This window comes from Bison bison, unplaced genomic scaffold (genome assembly GCF_000754665.1).
Source record: "Bison bison bison isolate TAMUID 2011002044 unplaced genomic scaffold, Bison_UMD1.0 scf7180017864508, whole genome shotgun sequence".
NCBI classification, from domain to species: Eukaryota; Metazoa; Chordata; class Mammalia; order Artiodactyla; family Bovidae; genus Bison; species Bison bison.
The window spans coordinates 4,558,870-4,570,518 of record NW_011495064.1 but is presented as its reverse complement, the minus strand read 5'-3'; the positions used below and the strand labels follow the sequence as shown (position 1 = coordinate 4,570,518).

The 11,649-nt window shown below is 44.6% G+C and overlaps 1 protein-coding gene across 2 annotated transcripts; it reads right to left on the bottom strand.

The window, feature by feature from the left end:
* Positions 1-1,795: 1,795 nt before the first annotated feature.
* Positions 1,796-11,612, bottom strand: UNC50 (unc-50 homolog (C. elegans)). 2 transcript variants are annotated; one of them, XM_010829617.1, is made up of 6 exons: positions 11,449-11,612; positions 10,111-10,394; positions 8,580-8,700; positions 4,568-4,707; positions 4,378-4,482; positions 1,796-3,015 (listed from the first exon to the last, which is right to left on the bottom strand). In XM_010829617.1, exons 2-6 carry the CDS (start codon positions 10,388-10,390, stop codon positions 2,879-2,881), a joined length of 783 nt encoding a protein of 260 aa, XP_010827919.1. In that variant the 5' UTR covers positions 10,391-10,394; positions 11,449-11,612; the 3' UTR covers positions 1,796-2,878. The 2 variants fall into 2 exon arrangements, with proteins under 2 accessions (XP_010827919.1, XP_010827920.1); XM_010829618.1 differs by having other exon boundaries at positions 2,101-3,015; positions 4,378-4,479.
* Positions 11,613-11,649: the final 37 nt, after the last annotated feature.

Here is an 11,649-nt window from a genome sequence, read left to right as displayed (position 1 = left end):
CCTTTATCAGTTGTTTTGTTTGCCTATTGTTTTATTTCTCCCATTCTGAGGGTTGTCTTTTAATCTTTATTGTTTCCTTTGCCATGCAAAAGCTTTTCATTAAGTCCCATTTGTTTACTTTTATTTCTATTACTCTAGGAGGTGGGTCATGGAGAAGCTTGCTGTGATGTATGTCAGAGTGTACTACGTATGTTTTCCTGTAAAAGCTTTATGGTTTCTGGCCTTACATTTAAATCTTTAATCCATTTTGAGTTTATTTCTTGTGTTAGTGTTCTAGTTTCATTTTTTTATACATAGTTGGGTTATTTCTTGATAAACACATGAATAAAGTCTTGTCCTACCAGATTATATATCCAAGTCTCATCTGGGATTCTCTCCCAAAGACCTCAGTTAATTTTCATTGGAAGGTTATTGGCAAAAACCTGCAGCAGCTTAGCAGCGCATTTCATAAAGGAACTGCTAGCATGACATTGCAGGAGCAGGGTCCAGTAAGGCATATTTTTCCTGGAATCAGTGTCACTTTATGTTGATTTTGATTGTTCTGAGCCTGTCAGTTGTTACTAAGAATGAATAATGCTATTTTAAATAAGCTATTAAGAGGAAAAAAAGTATGCCTTTGTGTAGAGATCAAATCATCTGCTCTGTATTACTTTATAATCTAAGCACAGATCAAATCCTATATGTGCTAAACAAAGTTTTGTAATTCATTTATTTTCCAAAATACTTTTGCTTCCAAACTGTTAATTGCTGGTTTAATTTTGGTTTATCCATATTTTTTGTGCTTCTTTGACTATATTGCCATAGCCCTGATATAAGAAAAGTTGAAAAGAAAGAAAATGAGAGGCTAAAGTTATCAAAAAGTCAAAGACTTGAGTCATAATCATATCTGAAGTCCTAAAGGAAAGGAAACATTTCCAAGCTATGGAGCAGTGTTCATAGTGTGTGAGATTTAGTTTGAGAATTGTATATCTTTAATTAGTAATCTTAACATATATATGGCATAACTAATATGCTTCATTTCTTCAATGCATGTGAACCTACAGTGCTGAAGAGACCACTACAAGAGTATTACTAAAAAAAAAAAAAAAAACAGGCATTTTTTATATTTATATACCCATATCATCACTATCTATACAGAAACTTGACTCTTCTTGCCCGAAACACTCGCTTCACCTGTTAGGGTGCTAGCTAGAGCATTTCCAGAGGAACAAACCAGAAAGGGCTGGAGCTTCGGAGTATGAGTGGGCAATTTAGATGTCATTCAAAAAACGTAAACTGAGTGTTGGCCTGGAAACGCTTGTGTGGAAAAACGTTAGGAACTGTGGTGCTAAAACTGTTCTAGAATAAGGATTGTCTGCTGTGGAGAACATTCCATATTCTTGGACTCAAGGAAGGCTGTTTAATTCAGAGCATTAGTGATTAGCAAATTGCCCTGGAATCAAAGATTTGGTACTTGAGTTTGATAAGCATTCCATTATTTGTTCGAAATGCTCAGTTTGCTGAAATTTGGGTGAAAATACCTTTTGAAGACACAGTCTCTGAGCCTTAATGATGGCCGGTGTGGACAGTACTGTAAGATGCACTGCCAGCAGATTTGACGTTTTCAGTGTAGTCGGTCGTGTTTTCTAAGAAAGATTTTAGAGATCAGCTGATTAAATGTAACCACTGTTTCATTTATGGGGTGAAAAACTAAAGCATTTCTCCTTGAGAACAAACTTCGTTTGGAAAGGCTGTCTTTGCGATTGGGGGTGTTTTTGGAAGCACCCCTGGGAGAAGCTGCCTGAAGAACTGCTTGTTCCAGGTTGTACCAATGTTTTTTTTTTTTTTCCCCTGAAATATATTGTACATATTTCCCTTATAACATCTTCATTGGTCAGATTGGTAATAACTGTAGTACTATTTTAGGTCCTGTTGGATTTTCAAAGGCAGATTATTTATTTTCTAATTTGCTGCTAAAACTGAAAACCTGATAACTGGTCCCGTTGACTGTGCCTTCATCACTGTTTCTCTGTGCCACAACCGTTCATGTGTATTTGAAATAAAGAAGTTTAAAAAGCCATGTTGAATTCAAGACTCCTTCTAATAAAAAACAGGTAAAACTTCATGAGTACCAAGCTTTTTTATTATTATAGTTTTGTTTAACACTGATATATAATAATAGCTTACCAGGACTATTTTCAGTTAGAAAACAATAGTAGATTTGTGTGTTTTGGAAAGTCTTTAAAAAAAAAAAAGCCTTAGTTGTTAAGACCATGATTATCAGCGTTATACAGAGGTTCACTCATGCCTTGCGTGTGTTATACAGTTCCCAGAGTAAGAATAGCTTCTGGGGGACTCTTCATCTACTGCATTTTGTTGGTTGGGTATTTTTTTTTTTTGGCATAAATAATGGCTATTAGTGACATTTACAGCCTGTAGTTCAGTGATTCCTAAAGAGACTTTTAAAGCTTAAATTAGGACCCTGTGGCTTATATAAAAGTTTAAAATGTGGCCTGTTAGAAATGGGGGTGACTCTGTACCTTGTCAGTAACAGTTGGGGAGGGGATGGGACACACATGACTATTACGTGGATACGTGTTCAAAAATAATTTGTTAAAAAGTTTTACCTTTTTATTTTCTTCATAGCCTCAGTACTTTGCATATCATTCTGTGTGCAAATATTTATGAATAAAAGGTAACACTTTAGTTTAAAAAATATTTATTGTAGAAATGTACATTTAATTAGTTTTAAGGAATGTACTAAGTATTAACATTTATAGTTCTTCAAATTTGCAAACTTTATACCTTTAAGATATCTACAATGATAGTTTATTTACAGGTTTCACAAGAAATCACCACCTCACCAATACTGCTGCTCAGATGTAAGGGGCACCCTGGCTCACTTCACTCTGTACTTGTAGAAGGAGCAGAGCGTGTGGGTGAAGTTCCAGCCCAATGCTAGTGACAGCCCGTAGAGCAGGATGAGAGGTGCAAACGGGTAGAGAAGGATCACCGTGTTTTTCAAAAATGGCAGCGCTGGAAAAGGACCAGGATCCGGGTTAAGGGTGAGAGTCAACATCGCCAGTTAGTAATGGATGAAGTGGGGAATTTAAACCTGTGATGCTTCAGAAGCTTCCCATCTTAATGTACCAGCAGAGATGGATGATATTATAGGAAAAACCAATTTTCAGCTGTTGGAGATTTCCCGCCCGAGGGAGTGTGACACCTCCACTTTGAGAAGGTGAGCTCTCAACCAGGACCCCAGACTTTAGGAGGAAATGAAGCTCTCAAATGTAAAACCCACCCCAGATATCTGTGTTTCTTTCTTTCTCACTTGTCACTTCCTGTTAGTGGGTCCATACCCCATGCATTCAAATCTAAGTGTTTCTCATACAAGTAGTCCCCAAACTGAAACTGAGCTGTGCCCAAAGAATCTTCTAAATTGTAGGGAGTTACCAGGACAGTGATCCAAAATCCACTTCCATCTCTCCCGAACGAGAGACAGGACCTCCCTCATGCCCAAAACGAGGTGTTACAATTTGGAGATGGGGGGGCAAGTGGTTCCTGACAAAGTCAAGGGGACTCTCTGACCAGTGGAATCAGTCACACGTGAGTCCAAGTGACTTAGGTTTACGGTAAGATCCTGAACATCTAGAGGGACAGTAAAGGAAAGGGCTACAACACATAACACTAACAAGTCATACGATCTCTAAATTTAACTCCTAATAGCAGTCATTTCTTAACATACATGAAAAAAAATAAATACGGTTCTCATTCATACTATGAAAGATGAACCGAGAGCAGGATTGAATAATGAATTTATAAACATATCCTGAGTTCAGCAGGATCAAGCTGGGCTTGATCATCTGTGATCATCCACAGCACCTCTCACCCCTAGGCTTCTCCAGTTGGCCTGGGACCAACACAGATGTTTACAAAATGAAAAATATTTCAGAACCGTCCCCCAATCATAAAACAGAAAATACGGCAAAGGTTTTAAACATGCCCAGACACTGGACCCAACCCTTTCCTCATCTGACTGCCTGCTGGTAACCCAGAACCCAAAAGCCTGGGAGAAAAAAAACTCGTCATGGGTTCCTGCAAGAAACCGGGAGAGCATCAGTATGGTTTAACATGGTTCCTTGAAATTATAAAGTTTGTTATGTACCAGCTATGCCACTTTGGAGCTACGGGACCATGGATAAATTACTTAATCTCTCTGGGTTTGTCTCATTTGAAAAATGGGGAATAGTAAACCTGTATCATGTAACTAAAGATTAACTGCGAGAATTTATGTAAAACACCAGGGACAGTGCCAGCTCCATAAAGCTCACTGTATTACTGTTACAACTTCTCCCCTCCCCGTAGTGTTGTCAACCAAAAAAATCAATTACTTACCACTGTATCCTAAGAAAGTTACATAGATATAGTAGCCAACGGCAACCAACCATAAGGTATTTCCAACTAAATATCCAATAAATGTGTCTGTTAGGATGACATCTGCTGAAGAGACACGGACAATGAGTCTTTTTTCAGTGGGTACAATGAAGACTTTCTGATGACAAGTTTAGAAGAAACTGCTACTTACGGTTGATGAAAAAAAGCTGTATAAAATGCAGAATGACCAGGAGAGGATAAAAAGCATTCAGATGCACATCGAAGGCATAGCCCCACTCCACATCATAGTCTCTGCTCTGCCGTTTCACTAAATACTTATTGGAGATAAACCTGAAAAAAAAGGTAACATTTCTTTCATAATACAATAAAATTAACCCCATGCATATTTACTGACTATTTTCTATAGCTCAAGCATTATTCCAGACACTGGAGATATGGTGGTAAACAAATTTCTGCCTTCAATCTAGTGGGAGTGGACTGACAGTACAGTCAGATGGCCCTATGGAGAAAGACAAGCAGGACAGAAGGGCAGAGGCTACCAAGGTGAAATGTTAACTATGACAAGTCATGAGAGAGCGACATCTGGGCAAAGAACCAGGGGCAGTGATGGGAACCCCTGGGGCAGAGCCTGCCAAGCAGAGAGGAGTCTTGAGCACAGAGTGGGGGAGGGGCTCAGAGTGCCTGCAACTGGTGAGAAGACAGCAGGCAATGAAATGGGACAAGAAGAAGGAGCATCTTATAGACCCTGTGGCCACTGTGAGACGTTTGGCTCTTACTCTTGGTGGAATAAGAAGTCACTGAGGAGTTCCCAAAAGGACGTTTGGCTTACTGTTTTGACGGGGTTCCTCTGGCTGCAGTCTGAGAACAGACCCTGGGGACAATGGAAGCGAAGCGGCAGGAGGGAAGTCACTGTGAGGAAGAGAGGAGAGGGTGGCGGCAGCGGGGGCGCTGGTCTGGGGCGACTACAGCAGGGACGCCCAAAAGACAAGAGTGGAGTACTAGACAGTGGGTGCCAGAGGAAAAGGTCAGTCAAGGACAACTGAGAGACTCCTGCCTTAAAACCACTGAAAGATGGAGGTGCCACTGAGGCAGGAGTGGCTGCACCAAGAGTGATTTGGGTGCAGGAAGGGGAGAGCACAGGAGTTTGGACCTGGCCCTGTTATGGTGAAGAAGTAAGAAATACAGAAAGAAGGTCTAGAAGCTTAGAGGAGCAGTCCACACAGGGGATATACAGATTCATGTGTGCAGATGCTATTAAAAGCCATGAACTTGAATGAGATCACCCAGAGTGAACACAAATAGGGAACAGGTCTGTGGCCTAAGACTGGGGTCACATACACCCCACCAACCCCCGCCCCGCTGTGGAAAGTTCAGGGAATCCGGAGGAACCAGTAAGGAAAGAGTGGCCAGCGACATCTCCAGCCACAGGAACAGTCACTCAAGCTCGTGCCTCTGTTCCACAGCATGGTCTCATGGTTCCTTTAAAAGATGAATAAATGAAAAGGCAGACATTCAGGTAACAGAAAGACAGGTCTTCAAAGGAAAAGAACAAAAAGGATTGTAAACAGTAATGGAAATTTGATGGTTTGCTTCTACATGTGATTTCAAGGATACTGTTAAGAAAAATGCTATGCCTACAGTGGAAATAAAAATAGAAAAAGAAACGAGAGGTGTTATAGTACTAATAAAATAGTCCTATACTCAATTGTCTGAAAATGTCAAGATCAGAGTGCTTTGGTAGAACAAACTGGAACTTACCAAAACACCTTCCACATGAGCCAAGGCTGTGCTATAAAATGAACGGAGTAAGAAGCGTTTAGCCCATCCAAGGGCTCCCATTCAATGGTCCTGCTGCCGCCCCACCCCTCTGCTCAGCCCTTAAACAGGTGCTTCCCAGGCTTCTGGCCTTCATCCAGGTCTCACCTCTAGAACACTGACACTCCTCCCGGGACAGCTCAAGACAGCTGAGTCCTCCCCTCCCACCTTCAGATTAAGAATGCCAGTCACATCCTCATTTTGGCCAGACTGCTGCAGCCTCCAAGTTCCCTCCCCCAGTGTCTGCTGCTGCTGGTAAGTCGCTTCAGTCGTGTCCGACTCTGTGCGACCCCACAGACGGCAGCCCACCAGGCTCCCCTGTCACTGGGATTCTCCAGGCAAGAACACTGGAGTGGGTTGCCATTTCCTTCTCCAATGCGTGAAAGTGAAAGTGAAGTTGTTCAGTCGTGTTCAACTCTTAGTGACCCCGTGGACTGCAGCCCACCAGGCTCCTCCATCCATGGGATTTTCCAGGCAAGAGTACTGGAGTGTGGTGCCAATGCCTTCTCCGCCGCCAGTGTCTAATGAACCTTTATTTCATTATCAACAAGTCTCCTGAACTCAGCATGTCCCATATGGAATGCACCAGCACCCAAAGCCCACATGGGCACTCATAAGCCCACAGCCTGCAGGCCACCCTAGAGGCCCTGGGCTCCCCCCTCTTCCCTACCATCCTCCACTTTTGGAATCACCACACTAGTCTGGGCTTCCTCTGCTCAAACGCAGACCACACAACTGCACCCAGCCTCACCACTCTCTCCAGCTCATCCTCTTCCACAGTCAGATTTTTCATTAGTTCAGTTTAGTTCAGTTGCTCAGTTGTGTCCAGGCCTCCCTGTCCATCACAAACTCCCGGAGCCTACCCAAACTCACGTCCATTGAGTCAGTGATGCCATCCAACCATCTCATCCTCTGTCGTCCCCTCCTCCTCCTGCCCCCAATCCCTCCCAGCATCAGGGTCTTTTCCAATGAGCCAGTTCTTCGCATCAGGTGGCCAAAGTATTGGAGTTTCAGCTTCAACATCAGTCCTTCCAATGAACACCCAGGACTGATCTCCTTTAGGATGGACTGGTTGGATCTCCTTGCAGTCCAAGGGACTCTCAAGAGTCTTCTCCAACACCACAGTTCAAAAGCATCTTCTTCGGTGCTCAGCTTTCTTTATAGTCCAATTCTCACATCCATTCATAACTACTGGAAAAACCATAGCCTTGACTAGATGGACCTTTGTTGGCAAAGTAATGTCTCTGCTTTTTAATATGCTGTCTAGGTTGGTTGTAACTTTCCTTCCAAGGAGCAAGCGTCTTTTAATTTCATGGCTACAATCACCATCTGCAGTGATTTTGGAGCCCCCAAAATACAGTCAGCCACTGTTTCCACATCTATTTGCCATCTTAGTTAGCAGTATCCTTTTTAGGACAGATTTTAGAATTTAAGGGGCTTCCCTTGTGGCTCAGGTGGTAAAGAATCCACCTGCAATGCAGGAGACCTGGGTTCGATCCCTGGGTTGGGAAGATCCCCTGGAGAAGGAAAAGGTTACCCACCCCTGTATTCTGGCCTGGAGAATTCCGCAGACTATGGGATCTATGGGGTTGCAAAGAGTCAGACATGACTGAGCAACTTTCACTTAGAATTTTAGATTACTGGTGCATGCATTTTTTGACTACCCAGCACATACAAAACCTATTGGACTGGTCAGGAGTTAACAAAGCAAACAGGCTGTATCCATCAGAGGCCAGCCTCTCACAATCTTGCTCAAAATGTTAACAGCTACCATTTATTGAGCACAGACTGTATGCCAGGTGCTTTTCATAGTACAAGCTTTTCAAATACCTCACAAATAGATAATTAACGTCCATCTTCCAAGGACAGGGTAAATGGCCGAGCTGGCACTCGAACCCAGGTCTCTCTGCAACTCAGGTTCCAGTGTTTTCTCTGATACACAGCAGCAACCACCAGCCCCCTGCTGAGCTCACCCGCCTGTCCACCCCTTCCGCCAACCACACAAGAGCACCCATCAAAACATCAAACGCCAAATTGATACTCAGCACACTATTACTGGTACAGCAAACCCAGAGAGAGTCAGACTGAGAAATCAGTCAACTTCAGCAGAATTGGCTGTGAAACATTTTTGCAAAATCAGGGATTTTGTTAATACGACATAATCATGACTTCAATTCACTTATCTGGTGCAGTTTGACAAAGCAGACCATCCCCTGAAAAGTATTTTCTGCTCTAGGTGCCAACACAGGAGAATGAGATATGGTAATCCTGGCGGACAAAATCAGTGCTTTCAGTTCATAGAGTTTCCATTTCCATCAGCTACTCTCTGAAGCAAACAGAGGGAGGCTCTACAGTAGCATCTGAAAAACCAAAGCTTCTGTACTTACCACATTAAAGTTGATATGAGAAGACCGACGCCTACACAGTCTATGAATACCACCCAAAGGAGCAGCTTTATCGTCTCAAAAAACCCCATGTCCAGCACAAAGCCAAATCCTATCGTGGACACTGCAAGAAAGATTTACAAGATGCATTCAGGCACTTTGCTAGATTCTAAGCATACAGGCCAGTTTCTGCCTTTCAGATGCCCATTCCAGAATGGGATGCAGGTATGTTAAATAAGCTATCTTACTAATAAATGTAACTGATTAAGAAATGCAGATCGCCCTGGAACACACAACTACCATTGAGATACCTGACGTTTACTGAGGAGGCCCCCATATATCTGTGATTCACCAGGGTAGCCCCAGCATTCAGAATACGACCACTACTGAGAAGGCACTCACGTTTAAACCCAGTTAAAGGTGGGCTTCCCTGGTGGCTTAGATTGTAAAGAATCTGCCTGCAATGCAGGAGACCCAGGTTTGACTCCTGGCTCAGGAAGATCCTCTGGAGAAGGAAATGGCTACCCACTCCCGTATTCTTGCCTGCTGAATTTCACGGACAGAGGAGACTGGAAGGCTACAGTCCAAGGGGTCACAAAAAGTCAGACATGATTGAGACACTAAAAGTGGTTCAGACCCTTTCACTGCACTATTGGAGAACTTAAAGCAGTTTCTCAAGATCACATTAGTACTTTCAGAACCCTCACTCTGGATGGGCCTGATGAAAGTGAGAAGTGAAAGTGTTAGTCCCTCAGTCATGTCTGACTCTTTGCGACCCCATAGACGGTAGCCCACCAGGCTCCTCTGTCCATGGCATTCTTCAGGCAAGAATACTGGAACAGGTTGCCATTCCCTTCTCCAGGGGATCTTCCTGACCCAGGGATTGAACATGCATCTCCTGCACTGCAGAGGTTATTTACCAACTGAGTCACCAGGGAAGCCCTGGATCAGCCTGACGGTGAAATGTAATTTCCAATCTCAGTAGTCCTTTTTCACAGTAAGTTTGCATTTGGGTATCAGTGAATTTATGAGAAATGTGAAAGTGTTAATTGCTTGGTTGTATCTGATTCTTTTGCGACCCTATGGACTGTAGCCCACCAGGCTACTCTGTCCATGGAATTCTCCAGGCAAGAATACTGGAGTGGGTAGCCATTTCCTTCTGCAGGGGATCTTCCTGACCCAGGGATCGAACTCAGGTCTCCAGCACTGCAGGCAGATTCTTCACCATCTGAAGCACCAGGGAAGCCCTACGTATTTATCATGGCAGTTGAAAGACATGGAGTGACTCTGTACTGTGCTTTTCAAAGTTCCCAGGAACCAGTTTCCTCTGGCATCTGCTTGGGACCTTTAAAATCAGGAAGAATACCACTCTCTTTCCTGTGAGGAGATTTTGGAGACTTCAGAAAGGAAGACAACGGCTTCAGAGAACCCCAAATTATGACCCATAACACGCTGACAACAGGATTCTCCAAATGACAAGTCCAACCTGAAACACTCAATTGATTTCTCAACTCTCCTGCAGATAAACACTTACCACAGAGCCAGATACTTAACAGGACCAAGAAAGCCGGGTCATCCCTGGCCCACTGATCTTTTGTCTGCTTCCTATAGTGAAAGTTTCTATAAACTCTCTGTGGGGAAGTGAACAGGTAGAGCATCTGCCAGGCAGCAAACTCAAAGTCCATCTGCCGGAAACGGAAAAGCCTCCTCAGGTATTTGTAGCGTTTTGCTCCCGCTGTGTGTCTGGCTGCATCCCTGGAACTCAACACTCCGTTCCCCTGCGCTGGGGAATTCACCGAAGTACTTGGTAACATCTTCCTAGATAGAAGGGAGGGAAAACTATATTATTAATACAAATCACCAGAAGAAACTGCCAGCCTCTAGCACCCCTCTTGTGAGTTATTTAGGAGAGAAGTCACCTTACATTTTGGCCCCGATCCCTGAGAAGAGGCAGGACTCAGAGTAAATTTGGTTTTGAGGCTGATTTGGGAGCTGGAGAACTGCCCATTGCACTTCAGGAAAGGGCTGCCCCGTGGTTTTCTGAACCTTCATAATAACGCTTTTACAAGGTCCACCCATTCTCTGTACTTCATTTCTGTCAATCCTCAGACATGCTCCACCTCTCCCCACCTCCTCCCACCCCTTCTCCAGAAGCAGAAATAGTGATGGAGCCAAAATTTGAACTCAGGCAGTCTGAATCAAAAGTCCACCTGTCATCTGTGCTAACAATCAAGACTTTAAGGAAAAGCCTTTGCTGAACCCAAACAGAAACGATGTTCCCGACGAGGTAAAGTAAATGGCTTATCACACAAGTCCATCAGCGCCTCACCAACAAACAACTCGTTCATTAGCATGGGATGTAAAAACAAGGCAAAACTCAAACGCATAGTGTTTTACTTCCTGAATAGTTCATCATGGTCCAGTCCAACTAGTCTGAAGCCAGGGAGGCGCTGGTCATCGTCCGGCCTCCATGTCCCGCCCCGGCAGCCCAGTGTCGGGCTCCACTCCCCAGGCCTCCAGGACGCCAGCTGCTCCCCGCCGGCTCGGGGCCTCCGGTAAGGCGGCCAGATTGAGCATAAAAACACATGACGTCCAGTTACAACTGCATCGCAGATACAACAGTAATTTGTAATATAAGCAGGTCCGAAACACTGCGTGAGACCCACAGCTATGCAGACATCATTCGCTGTTATCTGAAATTCGGCTGTAACCAGCCTCCGCGATGGTGTCTGGCAGCCCCACCGCAGCCCGAGCAGCCGGACCCGGGCGCGGTCACTCCAGGGCCGGGTGATGTGGGGCCGCAAGTTGCCGGAGGAAAAGGCTGACCAGCGAGCCCGAGTCGCGCGCAGACGGGGCCGTCGGCAGGCCTCACCTGGAGCCCCGCGGCGGCGTCCACCAGCTTCACATACACCCGCCACCACCGCCGAGCAGCCGACCCAGCAGCCGCTGGGCCAACTTCCCTCCCCGCTACGTCAACCACGTAGGGGGCGCGTCGCATCACGTGACCCACAAACGCCGCGCGCGATACCTTTCGCGTTACGTCTCTCGCCGCGCGCCCACCGGAACGGGTTGC

Excerpts from the sequence above, each read along its gene's own strand:
- UNC50 (XM_010829617.1), bottom strand. The coding sequence starts at position 10,390 with ATGTTACCAAGTACTTCGGTGAATTCCCCAGCGCAGGGGAACGGAGTG. Across the intron at positions 8,701-10,110 it reads GTTAAGTATCTGGCTCTGTG|TGTCCACGATAGGATTTGGC; the intron begins GTAAGTGTTTAT and ends TCTTTCTTGCAG. Across the intron at positions 4,483-4,567 it reads ACAGCTTTTTTTCATCAACC|CAGATGTCATCCTAACAGAC; the intron begins GTAAGTAGCAGT and ends GTGTCTCTTCAG.